Below are 25,405 nucleotides of genomic sequence, written 5' to 3' on the forward strand. Positions count from 1 at the left end.
TTCAGAATGGACAGGGACCTCATTTGCCTGTTACAGGAGCTTGTAATGGCCAACCTGTCAGAGAGATGAGCATCCTACAGTACTATCTGTCTTTGTCTCTCTTTGTATTTTTAATAGTCCATGTAGAGTGAAAAAGAATAAAACCGACTTCGCTCAGGAAAACATCCATGGTCACACACAAAAGGCATAGAAACTGATCCCAGTGCAGTATATATGGTAGTACGTAGTGTACAAAAGACACAGGTCACTGGAGAGGGGGACAAATTGTGTAGGTGGATACAATACACTGATGCCATGCCCATTTACTCTTAGGGAGGACATGCCAGCTCAGTTATATGATACCAATCTATCATCTCTTACATCTGTTTTTAGTACAACAGAACCACTTACTTAATAACATGCGGTAACAGATTGTGATTAAATTGAACTTGTTATGCATTTAGACATCAGGACTATTAACCACAGTATTATACACAAAGGTATGTGCTGATGATCAGTGGTAATATTGATTTATTGTGCAGCCCTGTATGGTTTTATTTTTGTCCCTTGGCAAACAGCAGACAAGGGTATTTCTAACAGAATCCATTTATGTCAATGGGCAATAAGCTGCAATCTGTAGTTTCTTTCTGGACCAACTATTGATATTAAATGAATCAATTTAATAGTTGCCCTCGTTGTGGACGTGTGTTGCAGCAGGTAATTTTCATACATTCTGGACCACAAAGACAGTGGTTGACTTAATTTCTCAATGGTTTGCTGGCTCTGTGCTTTGAGGAGGTAATTAAGCAGTGCATTTTCCAATGAGGCTGTTTGATGATTGTAGTAGCGGAGACTGCACAATTACGCAGTACACTGGAATCATTTTAAATCCCTAAATACAGAAGCAGAGTGCAGGACAAGTAATGCAAGTTGCATTGGAAAGTTTTTTTTTTTTCTTCCTGAAGAATACTCCCTCAGCCCCTTATTTTCTGAAAAGTGTTCACAAAAAGAAAAAGTGGACCTTACTGCCTATGATAACAAATAAAAAATATTTTGGAATCCCCACCAGCAGTATGAGTCTTATTGATCTCTGTCTTTGCCTTTTGTTTTTTGTTTCTATGCTCAGAGGCAAGAAGACTCTGCCTGTAATGTCCCAGTGACTGCCATGAATCTTCCAGAGAGAGGCAGACCCAAAGAGCACTACCACACATTAAGGGAATGAATATTGATTTAAAAACAAATTTGACATGGTTTTTAAATCGACTTGAAAAATGCAGTGGTTTAAAGAGTCAGGGGTTTGTAGTCTGTCAATGGAGCGGAGAAAACTTCGCTCTTGTTTTATGGTTTAATAAGATTCCATTAATGGCTTCTTCCACCTTGACAAAAAGCCCTCTGAAATGGTGTGTCACTGTGTATGTGCAAATGTGTGTGTATGTTCATGTGTGTAAATACTCACATGGTTATTGGTCTCAGGTCTGAGGACAGTCTCATTGAGAACTGAGGGGTAATGACGAATAATTCCTTTGTGTGTGCGCGTGTGTGCTCGCATGGACTGTTGAAGTGCAGACTAATGACTTTTTCAGGATGAGCAGCTGAGGGACGAAATGAAAGAAACACAACTCAAAGAACTGAAGCACCTGTTTTGCTCATCAAAACACATTTAAAAAGTTTTTTTTTTTTTTTTGTGCGAGTATGCAGATTTCACCTTCACGTTTCACTTTGAGAAGTGGTTTAAAGTGTTGTTTGAAACTAAGCAGGATCCCTGATCCCTCAGAGGGCGGCCAAAATAAGACACCAGGCAATCTCGTCAGAGTGCTTGGCTGGCATGGTCTGAGATTCTGGGACCAGGTTTGCCTGCTCAGTGGGCCAGTGGAAGGAAACTGCCTCTGGCTGCCTGCCCAGCTTTCAGCTCGACAGAGACGGATCATATAGACGCCAGTGTTTTCCTTCCCTAATTGCTGCACATCAACACATCAATCCCACAGACACGATATTTCATAAGAGGCCAATAGATCCTCTCTTTGGTAGTTTTCAAAGAAATACGAGAATATTTGCTCTGTAAACAATCAATCATGAGACTTCAGAATCAGGTGATGTGCTGATTTTAATCATGGTTAATCTAATTGATGTGTGTGGGGCTCAGCAGTTGACTCTCCAGGTAGTCACAGAAAGCTAAAGCCACAATAGCCTCGTTAATTGCTTCATAACCTTAATCACATGATAAACACAAACAATGACTTGCTTATTGTGAACAGAGCCAACTGATCTGCCCACAAATAGCAGTGTTACTGCAGGGGACTGGCAGGCAATGCCTACCCCCACTTTGTTTTACATGTACAGACCACGCTCCACCTGTTTTCAGGTGTATTTTCCCCTCCATCATTTTCTTTGTTTTCAGTGCACGATAATGTGCACAAGCTCAGGTAATTAAATGCTCCTGCCAGCTTTCATGTTTATTTTTTCATGATCTGGGGTCTATGACCTGAGGTATGTGGTGCTGGTACTTTGTTGTCAGATTGTGCAGACTGTGTCTCAATCAGTGACTGAAGGAGACATTGGATAAAATAAGAAATAAGTATAGTGTGACTCAATTGTTACTGGTTGTTTAATCACACATAAGAAAGCACTGTTGCACAGATAGATTTTGGCTTTTGTTGTAATTAAGCTCACACTAGACCAATAAAAACAACTATGGATGCAGATAGTCAGTTTCGGTTTATCTCACTGCAGACTCCGTCCTCATTTACGTGCGGTGGTTTCTCTAATTGGAATAGAAGTCATACTTCAGGACCTTTCCAATTGCTGGAATGGAAATGGTTACGTCAGGCTGAAATAAAATGAAATGAAAGCTAGCCACATCAGGCAGTATGGGGCAAACAAAATAAACCGTTGCTCCTCAACATTTAAACAAAACAGCATATTCCAGAATGATGTGTCATGCACACTAATGGAAAGCATAAAGTTGTTAAACTGTTGACAGTTTAAAAAAAAAAAGCTCTTTATTTGATAGGGCTAACCATTACACCTTTTTCCTGGAGACAGCCTTGCTCACAAAGTGTGATTGTATCAGTTCTCAGGGCAGTTTCTCATTACAGAGTTATTTTCTGTGTGTGTCGTGCTGTAAGGCTCAGTAAGCATCATCCATGAGCATGACATTACATTTCATTGCTGTGCAGATGACACAGTTTTGCATATATGTTTTGCTAAACAATGTTGGGCTCCTTCTTGAGCTAAATCTGTGATGTTAATCTGCTGTGCGTTTGGCGTATTACTCAGGCCTGAAAAGAACTTTGGTGATTTAATTAAAGTGGATAAATAGATTTTAATACTCCCATGATTTAAACTGCACATAAGGATCAAACAAAAAAAACATTTGGCCACCTGAGAAACGCTGTAAAGGTCAGGATGTTTGTCAGATGTAGGCTGAAAAACCAACATGCTTTCATCAACAGACTGCTGCTGATGAAAGCACCAATCACAGGTCTTGCTGAGAACACAACAGGAACCTGAAATCAGCCTCTCATACATTCTTAATTGGACCTAAGAAATAGCATTTAAATTCCTTTACTGGCTGACTGTTAGTTGTAGTAAATAGATCAAGATTTTCTCATAAATTTTGAAAATGTCTCTATTATCTTTCTTTGCTTTTTAGAGTATGTTCAACACTGATTCTGAAAAAGTTGGGACGCTCACCTGTTACCCATGAAGCTGTTTACCTGTGGAATGATCCAAACAGGTGTTTTTGGAGCATTCCACATCTTTCCCAGTCTTTTGTTGCTCCTGTCCCAGCTTGTTTGAAACGTGCTGCTGCATCAAATTCAGAATAAGCATATATTTACAAAAATGAAGTTGATGAGGTCAAACAATAAATATATTGTCTTTGTTCTGTTTTCAATTGAGTATATGTCAACAGTATGTTTTTCACAGCATCCCAACTTTTTTCGATTTGGGGTTGCAATGACACGACTCCTAAATATCCTCCCACCAAAGCATCTTAACATCAACCGGTCTCAATCATTAACTACTTCATGCAGAATAGACAGTTGGGAGTCTTTACGATCCTCAACATCAGTTCTACATGCTAGCATACACGATCTTTCCTCCTATATGCTTACATGCAATGGAAAAAAAAAGAGAATTGGAAAGGGATTTTTCATTTTCTGTCTGGAGTCCGGCACATTTCTGGCTCCTGCAAAGCTTAACACTGGAACCGACCTGTTACCTGCAATGATCTCAAAATCAATTCCGGACCCGACCTGGCCTGACACGTTGATATACTGCAAGACTTGTGAGCTGACCAGTAGGCTAATCAAATCCTCTCAGAGCTGGCTGCTGAGTGGTACAGGCAAACACTGTTGGGGCACACAACAAGGAGCTAAAATAAAAAGCCACCTGACTTTTGACTCAACACATTGATTTCTCAGGACAGACACTCGTACCTCTGCAAAACTATACGTATTGTTGCACACAACTGGCACAGCTTGGATACCTTTATTAATTACTTGAATATTCCGATGCAACGTCGGCATTTAATTGTTGACCTTGCTTGCTTTTCTGATGCGCGGCGAGAGATCTTTTTAGAATAGCAGCAGGCTACTAAATCTCCCAAAAAGGATCTGCAAATCCCATGTTTTATTCTTGTTATCATTTTCAGATTTAAGACCTGTTGATGAAGTTTTCGGTGCAAGATAAATAAGATCATAATAAATAAATTAGGCTTTGAGGACGAGCAGAACTGAGGTCAGAATATGAATTATCTTATGTTTACTGTATAATTTGCAGATTTATAATTGGTGTCAGTATCTTTATCACCACTATAGGCTATTAGCTGCCTGTCAGTCACATTTTCTTTGCTTATCCACACCTCAATACTTAAACATGAAAATACATTTTACAGCATAGATACATAGACAATAATTATGTATGAAAGGATAAATATAATGTGTGTATAATCGAGTGAATGATTGATTGCGGACGTGAGTTTATACTACCTCAAACTAAGGGTAATTACCTTGACAGACAACCAGAGTAAATGCAGCATTTCAGCCTCGCATTGAAGATTTAAAAAGACACTAATTGCTTTCAAATATTCAACAACAGGCTTTTCTTGGGTTTTTTTTTTTTTTTTTTGGAAGAACTATACAAAATGGTTTTGTGGTGTGGAAGTGGGTCTTGCAGTGTCTTAGGGCAGCAAGATAAGTGGTAATCCCTCGGGTGGTGCTCTGTTGTACACTACAGATCCTATAGAGAGGCTGGGCCGCTGAGTCAGCCTTCACAATTCTTCCAGGGGGAGCAGACTAATCTCCCAAGTACCTTCCTCTGTCAGCGGTCCAAGAATCTGTCGTCCTGCCTCTGGATGACTCTCCTTTCCAAGCATCCCCGTCTCTTCTGGCATCCAAAACCCATTTCTCTTACATGTTTTTATGGTTTGCAGAGTCTGTGTCTGTTAAATGGGTCTTGAGTGATTTTATTCTGGTAATGCACGAGTAAGAGTGCTTTGTAAATCGCTGTTTGAGGGAAAACGTTGTAATACTTACTTCAACTATGAGATTATGGTCCTTCACAGGTTGAAAAAGTTTTGCAGTCTGTTTAGCTTCAGCTAGTCTTCAGTAACCCATTGGATTAAGTCACAAATACAGTGTCTTGTCACCAAGCTGTAAATAAGGCTGCTTGTTTTACTTCCAAAGAAATTAACAATGTGAAGATGCGAGGTGTTCACCCAGCAGTGAGTATCTGCTGGAGTGTTTATTTAATTTGATCCTGACTGCCAGACTGCAGCTGGCTAGCTAAGTGCTTTACCATTAGGGCTCTGTTCTGTCTTTAATTCTGCTACAGTGCTGAGGCTTATGGGTATAATGGCAGGCTGCATACTGCCTGCTCTACAGTAAATGTTTACCATCTTGTGTGCTACCTTGAGAATAAGCAAACAGCTCCTCTGCGATCTTCTTAATTAAACCAATGGCTCGGCTAACCTGATCTTTGTTTCCCTGTGTTCTCCATCTGCAGATTTATAATGAGAAGAAGAGCCAGTTTGAAATCAAGAGAAACAACCCCAAGGACTTGGTGGAGAGAGTGGCACGGGACATCTCCAAGCTGCTCAACAGTAAGAGGAAAGCCCTGGAGGTAAGAGGATGATGCTGCATATATAAGAAAACGTTCAAACACACACTGTAACCGAGTGCACAGATACACACATACATGGTGGATTGTTTGACCTTGTGTTTATTACTCGATATATGAAACGCAGCGCCTGACATTTCAAAACAAATAGCTCTGATTTGGTGCACTTTATTTTCCTCGGCTTCTCAAAGAAATATTTCCTAAACTCTTCTGCTTATGGACTAATTCGCCAGTGTTACTTGAGGTCTTGGCCATAAATTATGCAGGACGAGTTTTGTTTGAGACCATAAATAATCAAAATAACACCAAACAAATGGCAGGCACGTTTTTTTTTTTTGTCACAGCCTCATCATCTATAATTGAACTCGCGCTTGTCTGACGGTTTTCTACACGCTCTGAATCGGCCTTCACCTCATAGCTTTTATTTTGCAGTCCTCCTGTCTTTCTCTACTCAGTGTAGCCTTCTTTCGATGTGGGCACACAATTGGGTGGTGGAAGGAGATCAACTTTATTCCTTCAATCTGAACTCTCGTTGAAAGCAGTGTAATTCCTTTTTATAGTTGAAATACAATTTTAAGCCGATTATATTTTGTCCATGACAAAAAAACGGAGATAATCATCTTTATCATTTTTTTACCCAGTGCTCGTTTTGATTTTTTTTTTTTTTTTTAATGTGTATGTGTGTGTGTTGGTGTCTGTTAAATAGAGTATATTCTGAAAGATAGTTTGGGTGGTGCATGAGAAGACGGGTTATTTCAGAGGTTATCATTTCAATGTCCTGCATTTTGGGATATAATTATTACCACTGTTATGCTCAGACAGTCCTGTGATTAGTTAGAAATTTGTTTTGCTCTCACAGTGGGGAACCTCTAACCCCTGAGAGAGGAAGAGAGGGGAGGGGGGTACAGAGGCAGGGAAGATGAGTGACAAGGAGAGAAATGAGAAAAGCATACACAATTAATTTTTTTTATTTCTTTAAGGCGGAGATAAAGTAAAGTAGCATTTGTGCTAATCCTGAAAATGTGTATTTTAAAGTCAAACTGTTGTCTTCTGTGTAGTAGTCTAACACAGCACAAGTAACTTTTGTGCAAATCATCCTCACACATGAGATCACCGGACGTGACGAGAGCATATAATTCCCAAATCACCTGATTAGAATTTGTGTTTATTGCTATTTAAAGCTAAATTTGTTCTTTTTTTCTACAATGGAGGTGAGACTCTCCTTTTAATCAGTCTGAGGATTCTCATTACCTCCACTCACATATACACGCACAGCTATGCACACATCTACACACAAACACTAGTTCATTTCAATCACTGTGATCATGCATGAGCTCCACACATACCATGAAACCGCTGAGGCTGTAATGTGCTTTAAGACATGTCAGCTTTACCCTGCTTTTAAATATGGATATTTTCAATTTAACATGGAGGACATAGAAATTAGAGCAGCTGTGCAGTCATGTTTTTTGTGTGTAATGGTCTCATCGGTGTGTGTTGAGTACATGCAAGGTATAATTTCAGCCTCACAGCACCTTATATAAGGATGAGGCGATTGAGGGACTGTCCACTGTCCTTCCCTCTGTTTCTGGCCAGATATAGTCACTCAAAGCGAAAGCATTGACATTTTTTAACACCGTTGAAGCCTTACGGGGCAGGAGTGTATATCTTTTAAATGCATGAGGTCTTGCGGGATGAGGCACATTCATGCCAAGGAGCAGAAGTCTCTCCGAGGTACGGTTAATTCTACAGCTTGGATCCTAAAAGGGAAGAAGGCGTTGCTGTACATCTCCTGTGGTCATGTGTAGGATTGGATTTGGAATGGCACTGACCCTCCACCCCCGTTTTTTGGATGAGAGGGAGGCTGTACAATACCCTCACCTTCACCCCCTCCGCCTCGCTCAAACACACGCACACATACACACACCACAACCCCCCCCCCCCAACCTCCACGGGCCACACTGTCACCTCACATCCTGTCTGGGAGATTCACTCAGGAGGGAGGAAATGAGGTGAAAAAAGAGAAGGGCTGGAATGAGAATGTCTCCCTGGGGCGTGGAAAAATCAAGAAAATGATGTTCAGAAATTCATAGATTTAAAAATGAGCAGCAAGCGGGAGGGAAGGAGAGAGGCAGCAGAAGGGGTCGGGGGGGTGGAGGGAGAGGAAGAGTTTGGTGAAGAAATTCAAAAGAGGACAGCAGACAGGAGAGGAAACGAGAGTCAGATGATAGAATTGCAAAAGGGAACGAGCAGAGCAAAGAAATGAGGAGTCATTATGTCATTATGGAATACAAACCTTAAGAAAAAGTACGCAACGAGTTAATATGTTTCATTTAGGCAGGTGAGGATTTATTTTTTTCCACTAAAACTAAAAATTCAAGACTGTAGGCGAAAGAAATTCATGTGGACTTATTATTCATACAGGGAGAAAAGTGAAAGCCATGTCTTAATGCAGTCTGTAGATAAGAAGGTCTCAAACTCGGCTCAGCACAGTATTGACAGCGTTTTATATTCCAGCCTGTTTCTTCCCCCTGTAATGGTTATTTAGTCCCAAATATTCCCTGCCAAACATTTAAAAAAGAGGATCTGTGTGTGTCTGTGTTTGTGTGTGTGCGTGTGCGCAGGCATGCAAGAAGAAATTATTCTCCTGCAACCTATTTAAATACTGCTCGGGGTGATTCGTTGTAATTCATGTTTATGTTACTAATGAGAAAATACACATTGACTCTAAATACTCAGTTACTGATATAAAGTGGGGAGGGAAGCATTTGTCAGTGCTCTGGATTTAGTTGCTTTAGCCTTAATTCCTAAATTAGCAGCAAATTTTAATAATTTAAATGCTGCTCTTGTATAGTTCAGAAAGGGGTGGGGAAGGAAAGCACAAATCCAGTAGGTAAGTGTTTATTTATTTACCCGCCTGGGCTCACTCTGTAGCTGGGGTTATTACTGCAGTGAACAAGATGCAGTTTGTGGCGTGCAACAGTTGGAAAAGAGTCTTTTTTTTGTCCTGCATTTCAGCCACAGGATCCACATTTGGATTTTATGCCAACTAATGCAGCAATGTACACTTTTGCCTATTGAAATATCTATCCATGACATTGAATGCGGAGTGCAGTGAACTTAATGTTCCCCTCACCCTGAAAGTAGAAACCGCATAAGCTTACTTAACTTTCTGTCAAAAGCCTCCCCCCCTCCCTTTTCTTTAATCTCCTCCACTCCATGTTCCTGTCTGCTCCTCTTTTCTTGCCTCTGGCTTCAGCCGTCTTTTCAAACAACGATCTGATTCTACGGTTGGTGCCAAAATTAAAATGTAACACAAACTCTGGTCGGCTGACAGGTTTGCATGTTGCCACTGGACACTTTATAAATCTCTTTGTTTTCTGAGGCAGGTTGAAATATGACTCAGGAGTGCTTCCTCTGATGTTTGAATTTTGGCTTGTTGAATTGTAGCTGACACCTGGACTCGTTTTTCATTTGAGGGTAGATGAGCTGACTTTGCAGCCGATCAACTTACTGTGTATCCCTGAGGTTGTCTGCTTGCTGATGTTTTCTGTTCTGTGCAACTTCCATTATAAGCATCTTTTCCTCAGGACACATTCAAGCAGGAAATGAAGATAATCTTCTTCTGGTCATAACCTCTCGACATTCATTTTTTTTCTTGAGGGCTTATTGGTAAAAGTTTATTTTCCATAATTTTAGATAATATGCCAATGATTTCCAAGAAGTTTCCTGGAAAAAAAAATATGCTGGGGAATTCATGACAAGGAGAATAGATGCGTTCTAGAGAGTGTTCCATTCAGTTTGTTCCAATCGAATGCTACCATCTTTCATTTGGCCCACAGCAGATCAGCAGAACATGCAAACATGAAATTAGTCATACAGTTCGGTATGTATGGAGAATAAAGTCTTAAATGAATAATAAATTAAAATTTACTAAATACATATTATGTTTGTTTTCTTGTAAACTATGTAGGAAATTGTTTGGACATTATGGACTTGTAAAATAAAGCCAACTTTTTATTTCTCTCCTAAGAAAATGTCTGTCAGACTACTATTTCTGCCTCTTAATCCTGTAATATCTCAGGAAGCAAACTGCTATCTAAGAATCAATGCTATCTACGAGCCCCTGAATAATCCTTAAACGTAAATAGGTATCACTTCCCCTTTAGCCACAGTGTGAAATAATGTAATAATAAATACTGGAATATACTGGCGCCAACTGTTTGAGGTTGTGTTAGTTGAGAAGTTACAACATGCTGTTCAGCGAGTGACTGTTTCTATATGCACATTGCATGCGCTAGTCTGCGTACTTTCATTGTGTCTTCCTGCGTGTGTGTGTGTATGTGTTATCAGAGCAACAGGCTCACACCTGAGCGATGCTACAAGAGTGTCTGTCTGACAGGCCTTTTAACCCAGAGCAGCCAGAGAGAACACAGCCCTCCGTGTAACCTGTCATGTGTATAAAGCCAAACAGGTGTGATAGACCTCCTAGTCTGATCTGAGCCCCCATCCATTCCCGTGCTCCTCTTTGTGTTGCTCCATATGATCGCCACAGAGGCCGAGATCAGTTGGGCCCCTCCGAACCATCAGAGGGTGCACAGCATCCCGTACGCTGTCAGTCAAAGGCAGGCAGAGTCGAGCTGTCAGTCAGACCGCTGCTGGGATTTTCCAGCCTCTGGGAGGGAAGATGAGGCCACAAGCTACAGACAGAGATCATGTTACATTCCCATCAGCTGCTGCACAGCAAAACTACCATTGTCAAAGCTCTTAAGTTATGATTTCACAGAGGGGACTGGTGAAATAGAGAGGGGACTAAGGTTGGTCTAATCCAATTACACAGATCTCAATACTATCCCAATACCACTTACAGGCTGAAGGATGGCTGCCTCTGGGCTGCTCGCTGCCTGATGGATACACACCCAGCACTCTACTGGGTTGGTTATTGAAATGGTTGCAGGGTGAAACCATGGAGATGAAGCAAGAGGGTGAAGGGATGAGGCTTGGTTTAATATTCTTACAAAGTGCAGCCAAGGAAATGTACTGACAAGCAGCACAAGTTAGTGAAGAAACCTCAGCAGCGGACGTACAGATACAATGGAAAGGAAAAAAAACACTGCACGCACTGGGGCCTCTTAGTTAAACAAGTGTGCGTGCTGAGATCTGCGGTTCACTCCACCGTTATGGGAAAAAAAAAGTTTGACCCATATAAATAGATATGATTCACTCTGAGGTTTGTGTGCAACACAGCGACAGCAGATGTGCAGCAAATACCTTTAGACTAGAAGGGGAACTGATGTGCAGTGTAGTCGCACCTGGGATGTTTACACCTGAGGTGTATTTGTACCTGGTAGAGCAGCTTCCCTCGTGTCTTCTTAAAATGTACTGCACACAGTAGCCGAACGTTTATCCTTTAATATTGTCTGTCTTGAAACAATATGGCTAATACTTTATAGCTCAGTATATTTTCCCACATAACTTGATACTTCCCTCTTGTTCTCTGTCCCATCATCTGCTGGTCCGTTGTTTTATGAACAACAATAGTAAAGACACTCTGTAAGCAATTTGATCCAGTACCTTTACAGTGTTTACCACCATTTAGACCGTTTAGACTTGGTTAAGTGTAGAAGTATACACATCAAAATTGGGTTAGGCAATGCACTTAAATTTTCCCACTTGTCAGTGTGAGCCCAACACGTGGGGCGTCACCAATAGCCATTTGTCCAATTGCCCAGCGCTAGTTGTCATGAAAGTGCCTCACTGAGTTTTATGCCACTAAGTGGACCTTGAGTTGAGTCAGATTTGTCAGATTTTTCTGGTTCAGAACTAACAGTGTACATATTATATCATGTGTATCAGAAAAGAATTTGAGTTTAAAGGTTAATTTTTCCAAAGTACACTGAGCTTCCTCTGTAGTCACAGTAAACAAACCGGGGTTGGTGTTACGCTGTTTGGAAGTCAGACAATTTTAAAAATACAAATGGGACGTGACAGTAGGCCTGTTTGGTTGAAAAGCAATATAAAGTAAATTGAAGAAAATGGTGGATGGTGGGCGGGTTCACTTCCAGGAGTGACGGAGATGTTCTGTGACTTTGCAGTCATGCTGATCGTGATTGCGAGAGATTGCAGGAGAGCTCGGACCGGACACTGTGCAGGGACAGCAAAAGTGTGCTTGACAGAATTAATCAATCAGACTGCGTGGGCCTCCGTCTCCTCCTGACCGTGGAAACCAAGACGACACAGCCGGGTCAGGGATGGGGAGGGACGGGCCGCTCTGAGTCATCTGTCATCACGTTACATCCATTAATAATTCACTGAGACAGACTCCCGCGCGTGACACGCACGGCCGACACGCATGCTGAAAGGGTTTGAGCATGTGCGTTGGCACAGGTGTGAACATTTGGATCTACTCACCTGTGAAGTTTGCGACCTGTTCACACTGAGCTCACCTGCCAGATGACATCTGAAAATACCCACCAGAAAGTGAGGGAATTGGAGCTGACATTGAACAGTTATCAAACCGCAGCAGGCTGTCGGTTATGCACTTACTTTGCTTGCTCGTGGCCTCGTTTTCAAGTCAGTCATTCTGACAGCTTCGTACACTTTGCTATCACAGAGAACACAACAAAATAGTATTTTGGGGGGAAAACCCTCAATGTTTGTAACTCAGCAACCACCAGTTTACACCTCTAATAGTTTTGATCTCTGAATGACCACCTCAGAGCTGTACCAGCTTCGTGAGCGGACACAAAACTCTGTGAAGGATTGTCACAGAACATACAACCCTTGCAAACACTGGAAGAATGGCTGTGCAGTGTGAGGAAACTTCCATGGGGGAAATGTAGCTTTAAAGAAGTGGGGTGAAAACACACACCCGTTTGATGAGGTACTGTCTTGCTAGGATGTAGACCAATGTTTCACCTTCACTGCCTTCATCAGAAAAATACAGCTTCGATGATTTAGTGCTTTGATAGTTTGATAGCATTTTGATAAGTCATGCTTCACACACTTATGTGTAAATGGTGGCCCAAAAAACAACAAGAAAACAACAGTTTAATTATTATTACTTGCCGTAACACTGGGAATTAAACCACCTCCTTGGAGTGTGTGGTTGATGACTTGAGTCGTCATCCCAGCGAGATCTCAGACGCCTCAGTGACTGGCTTTAATTGAACAGGCATCCGGCACAAATAACCAATTTATAACAGCTAAATTTAGCCCTCATTCTTTTAAAGGGCCCCCAACCCTAAAAATGAGGCTCCCGCCATCACAGCACTGTGAAGTGCGAGATGTCACTCGGATCTGGATTGGCCCTCAGTGGTGGAGTGTACTAGAGCTGGAGGATTACTGAAGCGAAGCTCTGTCTTTGTCGAATGTGGCTCTGGTTACTGATTTTAATACCATTTGTTTCAATCAGTGCTGTGCTGTGTCGTATGTTGCCTGCTGTGCCAGTAAATCAACAAATACTGTATGCATACTTTAAAGGAGATCTTTAAAAATATTGCCAAGCTTTCTAAATCACTTGAATTCTAAGTTTCTGTCATTCCCAACAGCAGCAGCGGGGCAGCAGCTGGTGTGCACACAATGAATTACACCACCGGCAGCAAGTGATTATGTCCCTCCTGTTGGCGTGAAGTGATGACAAATGAAGGAGTTGTCTCTCACTTTGAGAGGGAGCGAGTTTTCCCTGCAGCCTCGCTCCCCTCACACCTCCGTTTGGGGTGCCATTGATGTTAATTTTTGACGAATATGTGGAAGTGTATGCTATGATCATTATTACCATCAGTACTGAAGCAGTCTTCTTGCCTAGAAGTTCATTTTATTGCAGGTGTATGTGTATCATTTAATATATTTTACAATACGCACTCAATGTTCCACAAAATCTGCATGGACACAAAGTATATCTAACGTCCAACCGTGCCCTCATCATAGCATTAGACCTTGAACCACACACTTACTATTAACCTCCCGGAGGCCTAGCGGTGCCTCTCAGTAATAGTGTGCACCCCTCTGTATGGCTTGTGTTCATTTAGGGAGCTTAATGAATTACAAGGGTCTCGTAATGAGTGTGTCTGAGCAGTGCTGTGGGAAGGTCAAGTGGTTTGAATAACTAATGAACCCAATCACCAGTCAGAACTTTAACATGCGTGGAACATTTTGTATATGCTGTTGTAGAAGACATAGCTACATATTACAACCCCAGCCCTCCCACCACCACCACAACAGTGAGAACCTAACAAAGTAATTTGGCTTCCATTTCCTGTAGGCCTTTGGAGAGGCAGTTATAACTCTCAGGTCCCATCAGGGAAGAACAGGAGAAGTAGGCCGAGCTCTACTTGGGTAAAAATAGAAGAGAAAACTTTACAACTTTGCAGTGTGCACTGATTGGCAAAAGCATATCAAATTTCTGTCAGCATAGTTCAGAGAGAATCCATCATGTTCCTGTGGACATACACCATTTATGGTATCTTTTACGTATGCCTTTAGGCTCCTGGACTGTGCTGTCAAAGAATGATGTTTTGGCATTTTTTGGCACAAGTGCAAAGTGTTTGAAAACTGTTATATAATATCATTCAGATGCAATATTGTAGCAAACGACAATTTTTGACATTTGAAATGTCTCTGCAGTGTTTTCAGTACACATGACAATTATTGAAACGTAGCAAACATAGCAGGAGGACTGTCTTTGTTGTCTGTTCTTATATCATCAGTCATCATCTGTTGTTTTAGTGTCTCTGCAAATCATACAAAGCAATTGCTAGATCAGATTTCTCTCTTGAGAACTACCTGAGAATGTCAGCAGAAGTGACAGTTCCAGTTTTAGTGACAGACAGACAGACAGACAGACAGACAGACAGACAGACAGACAGACAGACAGACAGACAGACAGACAGACAGACAGACAGACAGACAGACAGACAGACAGACAGACAGACAGACAGATATTGTTCCCTAAAGCTACACCTCTAATTTAGCTACAAACTTCTGTTTAACATTTATCTTCCTTTACCCAAGGACAGAAAAACATCAGTTGGTCTACTTTCTTAGGCATATACACACTAATTGTGCATGTGTACAGAAAGGCAGACACACTCCAACACACGCACGCACACACACACACACACACACATACATACGTGCACTGAATCACACATCCCTTCCAATAATCTCCTCCCCAATCCCCTGGCCCCTGTCATTCAGATCTATGAACTTCCATTAGCAACCATCTGTTACAACCTGCAGCAAAGCCATTACACGTCAAACACACACGCTCACACACACGCACACACACACACATATATGAATGGACACACTTACCTCACTCAACGTATGGCTGACTAACTTCTTCGCGGCCTTGAGAGAATTTGCTGAAGCATCGGCTGTTTAACCTTCAAAGGAGAAGTCACCTGTACACAAACACCTGCTGTAGCATCACCTGGCTGCTGCCCACATCAGGTGCGTGAGAAGGTCAGCAACACGCATGCTCGCACTCACAAACAGAGTGGGAGGTCATTACAAACACACACAGGGATTGGTCACAGCATCATGTTGTAAAAACAGATTGTTGTGTCTCTCGTTTATTCTATCTATAGTATTAGGTCATTCTGTCACCCCCACTGATAAAGGTCACAACATCCCACCCACTGCTCCTTGGCAGAATTTCACATTCGGCAAAATGTCAGAACCTGATCTGTTTCGTGGCAGCACGCTGCCTCCAGCACTTTTCTTCACATCTTCAATGCACACATTTATTTTAGCTCTGAATGTACCATTTTCAGCCCCATTTGAATGCTCTGCTTTCCCTTTTTTTTCCCTCCTAAACAAATGTCAGTGTACGGATTTAAATTTTTTTGCCGTGTTCCTGCCTCACACAAAATCATTCATTTGAGTGACAATATGGGTTCTAGGCAGGAAGTGGGGGGGTTGATTCAGCATCTAATTATCCAACTTCTTCTTGAAAGGAAAAAAATGCTCTCTGTGTTTAAGCAACTTGTTCACGTAGCAATAGCATCTGCTTCACTCCTTCATTTCCCCGTCAGCGAGAGACAAATGAATAGAAATGACTGCTTTGTGCTTTTATGCAGCCGTCTCTCCAAGCTGCATAAAACATATATTTCTAGTCTCCCATGTGCGATTTTGTATCTGCAGCGAGGGAAGAGAAAAGGAGGGATAGAGACACTTGAATCAGGAATAGCGGTGCTAAAACGCAGACGTTCTTCTTTTTGTTGTTTCTTTTTTTCAATTGCAAGGCAGTGCTCTTGTCTGCTCGTTGTTTTCTTTCCTAGAGGGCACAATTGAAAAAGATCATTTAAGGGGCTTTTGAAAAACGCCTCAGCAATCAAATATAAAATATGTTATACTGCTGCGGTGAAAAAAAATGAAATAAGCACTGCACAAAAATAGTGCCTTGTTCGAATAGAAAATTGTATTTTCAATGACAAAACGGCGCAGTGTGGTCATCTCCTTCTCCAAATGAGACCCTTTTGGAGAGTGGCAAAATGATTTTTTTATAAAATGTCATTATGGTTCGCTGTTTTAAGCAGGGCACAATCCACCCCACCTCCAATCCCCCAGCCCTCCACCCTATCAGACCCCTCCACCTCTGCTATCTCCTCTTCGTCCCGGCGATTATCCGCCAGCTCCCTCTTATCAGCATCATCAGCTGAGAGGCCATATAGCAAAATGGTTCCCATGGGAGGAAGTCGACGTGCAAACTTTTGTGGATACGGACCACAGAGATGGAGAAATAAGGCTCTTTTGCCTCCCATGTTTAATTAATCTTGTATTATCTGTTTAATTGCCTGAGTGGTTCTTTGCAAAAAAATCTATGTTGCAGTGAAATTGCACATTACCTGTATAAATTGGGATTTTCTTAAGTTCATTTGGGGTCAATAACAGAAGTGTTTGTGCTGTTTGTTGATGAGACGGTATTTCTTTCGCGAGTGGGAGGCCGGATGTTGTTTGTCGGCAAAGAAGCTGTTGGTGGTGAGGTAAATAATCCCTGTCTGAATGTTGGCCTGGTATCCATAGCCTGCTTCTGACCCCAGGAAGCTTAATTCCAGTGAGATGGAGAGTTGGGTTCTGCTTGAGTGAGCCCCTTCTTTCCTTCTTTCTTTGTGCAATGGACAAGGCAAATAAAGGCCTTGTGTCATGAAAAGGAGCTGTTATTTCCTGACAGACCGTTGATCAGAAGAACAGGGGCTGTTTTCACAGTATGGTGCTCTTACATAACCAGCTACACACATGCACACACACTTGAAGTAACACCAAATTTATGCAAATCTATGAACAAAACAGATTTTTTTTTAAATTTTGGCCACAGAAATTACATCTAACAATGTTTTCTTTCTGTTCTACAGAGCATTCAGAGACACAGGGTAATCAATGCTATTTCACTGAGGTTTGAAGCTTCTGAGAGTATCAGCCCCACAGCAGAGTAGCCTGCATCCTGAATGAAGGAACATCATTTATTACATTAGCATGCACACAAGAAACAAGTTACTGGGCGAAATCAGGTTATGGAAATAAATTAGAGACTATGTTTATGTACAGTGCAGTACAGTACCCTAATTACTGTAATACGGCTGTTTACATGCAACTGTTAAGTTCTATCTATATTGTACCATATTTTTTTAACCATGCAACCATTTGACTGTCATCGAATGTAATTACTTTGATATGAAGATGCATCGCCTCATGTCTTACTGTACATATGGCCAAAATAATTAGGTTTCACCAGCAGAAATCTGTATGTGTTAATCTGGATTCTCTGATCCCATATCTAAATTACAGAAACTGAAACATACAGTAGTGACAGCTTTTACTTAAGTGTGTGTAAACACAGTTTCAATTTGAGAAGATTCTCAATCTATTTTTTCATTCCAGAGAATAAAGACAGTCAGCTGTTGGTTTGATGATAATAGCACAAATCACTGCTAGTTAATCTTTTCAACCATGTAGAGGAATGGTCTTGTGGTTATTGCATTATGGGTCTTTTCCAAATGATTGAAAGTCAGAAGCAGGGTTGTGCTCTATAAAGAGGAGTGGCTATTCACGTAAAAATGGAGAAACCGTCTCTCAGCAGAGGTCGACTACACCGCTTCTCCCCCACCTACAGTACAGTGGTATCCTTTTCATCCCTTCCCAGGACATTCAGTCCTCATTGACAACACACACAACAGCTGTCATTTGCACTTGACCTCTGATGTTCCAAGTGGCCCAAGTGGTGCCAAAGTCTTTGATAATGATCCCACAGAGGTTAAATACCTGGGACCCCCCACCAGTCTGTTAGAACTGAAGAAGCCCCTCGCATAAGAGACCAAATGTTTTTTCTACAGAGAAATCCATTTACCCTTGACTCAACCCTCCTTGGATAACCATAACCTGGATGACTGAGAATCTTCACAGACATCGTACTGTATTCCACTGACAAATCCATCACACAAAGGGGAAAAAAAATCCCTAAAAACTTGCTTGAGCTGCCAATGTTGGTGTTCTTCTGTGGCAGTGAAGAAAAAAAGAGCCTGGGGTAATAGGACAGATCCATTCTTTGCAGAGCTAACAGAGCTTCAGACTTGAGCTCAACTACACTGGAATGATCCAAAAAATCATCTTCACCGGACTGCTGTAGATCATGCAGAACAGCTTGGTTTCACCAAGAAAGCTCCATCTTATTGTAACGTCCGTGCTTTAGCAACTGGATGGGCTTAGACAATGAGAAGTGATCTTCAGAGAAACTGCAGGTGTGCCCACCAAGGCTATTGTATAAGCATTATTAAGTATTATTGCAGTGTAGGACTGCGGGAAATGAAAAGTTTGACTGTGTGTGAAAGACAAAAAGGATGAGTTTGAAAGGATGTGAGAGGTCATGCAGCTCATATTGCTCACAGGAGGAATGACATTAGTTTCTTTCTGCCTGAGCTGGTGTTGTTTAAACATTCTCATCATGGTTAATGTACACAGTCCCCACCACTTGTCCCCGAACAGTAAGGACACTCACGCAGAGAGGCCAAGGGAATCAGAGGTCGGCTTGCCTTTATTTTGCTCTTCCATCAGAGCAAGCAGTTAATCTTTGCTCGGCCCCAGCTTATCTGGGCGCCTGCCACCCTAGCCCTGCCCAGGGAGAAAGGCATCACACGCCTCAGCCCTCTCTCCTCCTACTCCTCCCTCCCCTCGCCTTCCCCTCAGCTCAGTTCTCCTTGGCTGACTGGAGGAGGTGGCTGCAGATTGAATTATTCTCTCCGTTCCATTTCTCCCAAGTTTGCATTCATTTGCGGTGTGCTGTCACTTCTCTTCTGTTGTGTTTGTTTCTTAAGTGGAAGCCGTTCAGAGTCTGTCTTAGCTCGTTGGATCGTCTCATATCAGTTGTGGCATTGGACTGCAGTCGTGGTTATGCAAAAAAAAAAAAAAAAAAAAAAAAGAAACTGGCCTTTTATTGGTGTTAGAGCACATTTGCAGAGGCAAATGCCCAGAGCATCCCCAGCGGCACTGTTTTACACTTGCTGTGTGTGTGCGTGTGTGTGTGTGCGTGTGTGTGTGTGTGTGTGTGCGTGTGTGTGTGCGCCTGTATATGTGCCTGTGTGTGTCTTGGAAGGCAGATTACCCTCAAATGAGTAAATTCAGTTCAATCACATCTATTTAAGTTTTGGATCTAGTCACAGAATTGATATAATCTATGTATTTATGTTGCTTAAGATGATGCATGATGATGATGATGATCTCTGTGGCAAAAACTTTATTTATATATATATTTGTAGCCACACCCACTTTGGAGTGAAAGTGAAAGACTCCTTGACTGAAAGTGTCTTCATCTCTTGTGGACTCCAGAGTTCACGCTGTCAAACTGTGGTTCACCTGCCTCTCCTTTTCAGCCCATTGCCCCTCCTCTTCTTCCTCCTCCTCTTCCTCATCCCTGACTTCTGCCCCACTGTCTTGAGCTTTGACAGCCTGTCATACCATAATGACCTAACACTTTTCGTGATTGGCAGGTGTTTTTCCTTACAGGCCAATGAAGTAGTGGCTGGGAGATGTGGTTTTGATGCCCAGTTACCTTGTTTCCTTCACTGACTGACAGGTGGCTCCCCAGAATACACAGAAAGGAGGCCTGTTTGTTTGTTTATCGCCCATTTAATTCCGCCTGTGTTTGAAAAGCCATACGGCAGCTGTCGGCTGTATCTTTGGCTCATTCGAGGCAGTGACCAGGGGGATGGGACACAGCCTTCCTCTGCTGAATGACTGACAGGGAAAAGGTGTTGCAATGGGAGAAGAAGGGAAGGCAAGATAGGAGTTTGCCTGGAGGCAGCGGTGTAGAGAGGAGGTGATGAAGGGTGGGGTTGGGGGTGGCAGGGAGGGTTATGCTTCGGAGAGACAGTTGAGGAGAATCTCAAATATTGACCTTGGAAAACCACCTCTATGATAATAATTATCTCACTCTGTCCCCCTCTCGTCTCCCCCCTTCTCTCCCCCACTCTACTCTCTTGCCTCTTTCCTGTCTCTCCTCATGTCTGTCTCTTCTCTTTCTCCCTCTCTTTTTCATGTGTGTCCTTTGCTCCTGTAATCTTAGCGACCTCAGATAAAAGCAACCTGGCTCTTTTTCTTCTCTTTGATACACATTAATCCCCATCATTGATTGCAAACTTACAAGCTAAGGTTCAGCTTATCACAATAAGCCTCTACCATTTGACCCCCCCACCCCCACCCCTCTGCTTCCCATACTGTACAGTTTGTATTACTGAATGCTGAACATTACAGACATACACTCAAGGGTGTAGGTTTGTTTTCACAGGTTGAGGGTGGAGCATTCAGTCAGTATTTGCGGTATTACACGATTGTCAATTAAGATCAGTTTTGTTTACTCCTCTGTATGATAAATAATATATATCTTTACTACAAAGAGCACTGCCACATACTGCATTAGCATCTTTTTAGCAGAATATTGACTGCAAACAATACATAGATTCAATTTTTATTTATTTTTTTACTTGGAAAAAGTCCAACGAGTCAAAGATATTTTTTTTTTTTAGCCTAGAGTCTTGCCTGGAGTCCCCCTCCCGGGGCCTCAGCTACAACCATCCACCAATCAGAGGGAAAGGTAGAAGATTCTTTGTTGCCTGAGAGAAACTCCTTAAAACACTCACTTGTGCTTGTAGTGTTAAGTGGCTGTGGGCGCAGGAATAACTGAAATCAAATAACATAAGCATAGCAATATTTTTATCACCTCTGCTGATATATTTTTGATAAGTGATGCCCACTGGAAATCATGCTGTGTGTATATGCAGTAGAGCATGCCTGAAACACTTCTGAAAGGTAAAATGGTAATTTTCCAGTCAGGCCTGCATAGAATAAAAGGTACCAGTGAGTATCACGTCTCTCTTGGAGAGAAGACCGCCCAGCCTTATCATATAAAATACGATGATGTGTATCATAGACATCACTGGTAATAAATCTCAAGGCAGAGTGGAAGACAGTCCAGAAGTTTAAGGGGTTTAAGAGGATGCCTATAAATCACGTCACTCTTGTTCAGGACTGACATGAAACCTTCCTCGACAACACCTTTCCGACAAAACGTTGGAAAGCTGGTTTTATTTCTGAAGAAAGAGCCAGCTTTTTTAGTCAGCACACAAGGTTATCTATGTGAAGTTTGAGTCTTTTATCAGCCAGATGCCATAATATTTACGTTCTGTAACTCTTCCAACAGGAAGTCTGTTTGTAGTGGAAATATTAAGATAATTATAGTCTGCAGTTCTGGCTATGGAAATTAGCATGAACTTTGTTTTATCAGCATTCAGTACAAGTCTTACGTCATTAAAAGCATAACGCTGCAGGTTTTTGACTGCTAAATGCACAGAATCAGCAACATAATGCTGCATCATCTGAGCGCAGATGGACATGACAGTTTGCCAAAGATGAAGTTATAATGTTGATGTAAACAGTGAAAAGAACCACTGATAAAAACTCTGAATGGTAGCCGCCCAATTTAACAGACTGTTGTCTCTGTGATAGGTAGTTCCTGAACCAATTGCATGCATTGATATCAAATCCGATATTACAGTATGTAGCCTCTGAAAGAGCAGACAGTGGTCTACAATATCAAATGCTTTGGATAGACCAACAGAAAGTGCTGCACAGTGCTTTTTATTATCCGAAGCTGATACAGTGTCATTTACGACCAAAGTAACCGCAGTTACAGTGATGTGCCCTGCTCTGAAAGCGGACTGAAATTGGCTCAGAATGGAGGCTCTGCACAGTAATACCTTCAACTGATCATTTACCAAATCTGATGCTGATACTGTAATCATGGTTTATGTTCATGATAATGACACATTAAAGAGGCATGGTTCATTTTGTCCTCGCTCTTGTTTTGAAACCTCGCCTGCTGCACTACTATTTCCGATGACACCGTGGAGCTGCTTCTTAAAGGCAGCCATGGCAAAGTATACTAAGTGAAGGCGGAGGAGAACATCTATTCATTTAAATTGGTGCTAATGGCTGACTATTTAAAAGTCAATTAATTGCTAGGGGCCAAATGCGCAGTGGCAGTTAATGCTGTCACAACGCTGAGTAGTAATTGGATGTGTCGATGGGACGTGCCTGTGTGTGCTAGTGTGTATTCCTTGTGTTTGAAACCGGGTGGCCACCAGCTGTACCTCCAAAAACTCAACAAAAGGATCGTCTGTTGTCTGGTGAATATTTGTCATGAAGCAGAGCATCATGGGGGAGCAGCATAATAGCCTGGATTCAGTTTGAACTGTAGTTTGCGGAGACGCATCCACTGCTTTGTTATAAAATGTTTGTTTTCAATTTTCAATAGCTTTCACTCTGTTTTCTTTTACCTTGCACTATTACTCCTCAAATCTGCTTTTGAATCTTTTCAATCCCTTTTTGTTTTTCTCAGTTTGACATCACTACCCGCACCTCCATTCTCTCTCACCTTTTCATCCTCTTCCGTGCTTCATCGTGCCGCTCTGTATGGCAGAGAGAGGGAGAGAAGGCCTGAGATCGATGTTGGGCCTGCACACACAGAGACCGGCAGCTGGCTGAATCGGAGTGATCGATCAGGCACAGAGCATTTGCTCTGCCAGACTGCTGGGCCTTTGTGGATGGAGATTATTTCTAAATTATTACAGGAGGCAGATGCTTGTCAGAAGATGCTCTCTGTCAAGGTTAGACTGCTTCGGTGCTGCCTAGTTCTCACTTTCCCTCTCTCCCTCTCCGTCACACTTTTCCTTTTTCATCGTCTTAAATTCGTCCGCTTTCCCTCCTTTTATCTCTCACCATTTCTTTGTTTCCTGCAAGGGTTTTTTTCTGCAATTTTACATATTCCACATTGCTCTTTTATATCATGTTGCTGTCTCTCGTGCAGTGTGTTGTTTCCGTAACAGGAGATATGTTTAGCACTATCATAGGTGAGATAAAAGGCGCACAGTGTGTACTGAAGAGAAACTGAAAATGCCATCTGGTAAATTGACTTCATACACATAGACAGGACAGGCTGTGCAGTATAATCTTTGAGCAATGTTAGTCTATAATGATACTGAATATACCAGCAGGCTGCTGCGTGTTTGAAGCTTTCTCGAAACTCAGTTTGTTCTTTCTGGAACGATTTAAACAAGGTGTTTTCATTCTCTGCCCTTCGCCAATGCTGAGTGCCTGCGTTCTTTAAAAATAGATGGTACGTAGAGGGCTTTTTGTGCATCTTTGTGCTGGGTGAGTGCCATATGTGTGCGTGCTTTTGAGTCTGTACATGTGTGCATCGTGTTTAAAATGGATAATTTGAGTTTAAGACGTCCCCAGTGTGTGTTTTTGGTCCTGTTAGGCTGATTAGACTTGGGAATGGCCTTGTACGCCTGAGGCTCTACCTCTTGTCATCTCGTTCATTTATCCCGAGCACTGCTTTTTTCCCATGGTCAGATCTACAGTACAGAGGAGCTCGCTAACAGCCGTCTTTAATTCCACAAAATCTACAAATAAACTGACATAAGGAAAGAAACTCCGGGGTAGTTCTAATTAACAGCCTGACCCTTATTTGTTTTATCCACGGTCGGGTCATCACATCAATTTCGTGGGTCCGGTACAATGTGTTTAGCCTACTGCAGGTGAGCAGCAGTAATTATGTTTCCAATCAAATGTGCACCGGTTTTCAGCACATTTTCCAAAAAGAGAATATGTGAATATTTCCAAGAGGATGTAAAAAGAATTAGATAAATGAATTGCCCTGTCACGCTTGTATAATTACCATGTTTCTCACCTGAGCATGCATGAATGTCAATGTATTGAATTTGTCTCCTCTGTCGTCATGCATCATTTAGTGTTTTTGTCAGCCAGCATAAGGGACAGAGAGGTGGGTGACATGTTGGGAAAGACGATTCAATGGATTTGAACTAGGGCAGAAATTTCACATGCGTCTTGGACCCAATGGCTGGCTTTTACTAATTACTTTTTAGTCATTCCTGTTTAGTGTCAGCATGTAACAGTGGGTAGACATTTACTTTTTATCAAGGTCTTTTCATACATATAATTAAAATGTGCATTGAAATAAGTGGAAACATTCAGTTTGCTTTGATCTATCAAATGTGAAAAATGCACATTCCAACTACCCTAAATATGTCTTATTTACTTTTTTCTTGTTATCTAGCAAAGCTTGTCATTAATGCATCCGTGTGTCAGCTGGCTTGTGTTTCTGGCAAGTTACAGCAATGACAGATGACAGGAATATAGACATGCTGTTTACAGTCTCTGCACCCAGCTGTTGTATATTCATTTTTCTATGTGTTAACTGAACAAGATATAGACAGCACCGAGGCTGTTGAAAGTCATTTCTGTGCTGTGCTAGGTTTAACAGTATCTCGATGATGACTTTGAAATTGATTTTCTCATTTGACATTCTGAGTGACGCAGAAAATGGGCCCATTTCAAACTCTTCCTCGATATGTAGCAATCCTGTTTATACAATCTGCGTTGCTGAAAAACACACAGTGTGGTTTAACTGAGTGCAGGTGGATTTTGGGTGATGCTTTGAACATGAGATTTCATTAATAAATTATATCATCACAAATTGCCCGTCACTCTCATGAATTAACCGCTCAGAAAATAGAGCACTCCATCCACATCTGACATACATGAAAAGAAAGCTGTGGGATTATTTTCTTAGACAGGACTGGGGGGAGAGTTTATAATGAAAGAGGAAGAATTGAGATATGATTTGCACACAGTAACCTGGGATTGTCACATAAGGCACAGTATTACCAAATTATTACCAAACCTTTACACATTTTGCCATTCTTAAGACAATTATCCCTTTATTGTATGT

At 41.7% G+C, this 25,405-nt stretch overlaps 1 protein-coding gene across 4 annotated transcripts in view; it reads left to right on the forward strand.

Annotated features, from left to right (window-relative positions):
• The window catches only part of cacna2d2a (calcium channel, voltage-dependent, alpha 2/delta subunit 2a), a 138,103-nt gene that overhangs the window by 32,070 nt on the left and 80,628 nt on the right, over positions 1-25,405 (forward strand). For all 4 annotated transcript variants that reach the window (XM_070959102.1, XM_070959103.1, XM_070959104.1 and 1 more), the window contains exon 3: positions 5,986-6,102. In XM_070959102.1, the coding sequence (XP_070815203.1) occupies positions 5,986-6,102 (117 nt within the window). The remainder of the gene's footprint in view (positions 1-5,985; positions 6,103-25,405) is intronic.

The sequence above is a fragment of the Chaetodon trifascialis genome, chromosome 3 (assembly GCF_039877785.1).
Source record: "Chaetodon trifascialis isolate fChaTrf1 chromosome 3, fChaTrf1.hap1, whole genome shotgun sequence".
In the NCBI taxonomy this organism is placed as follows: Eukaryota; Metazoa; Chordata; class Actinopteri; order Chaetodontiformes; family Chaetodontidae; genus Chaetodon; species Chaetodon trifascialis.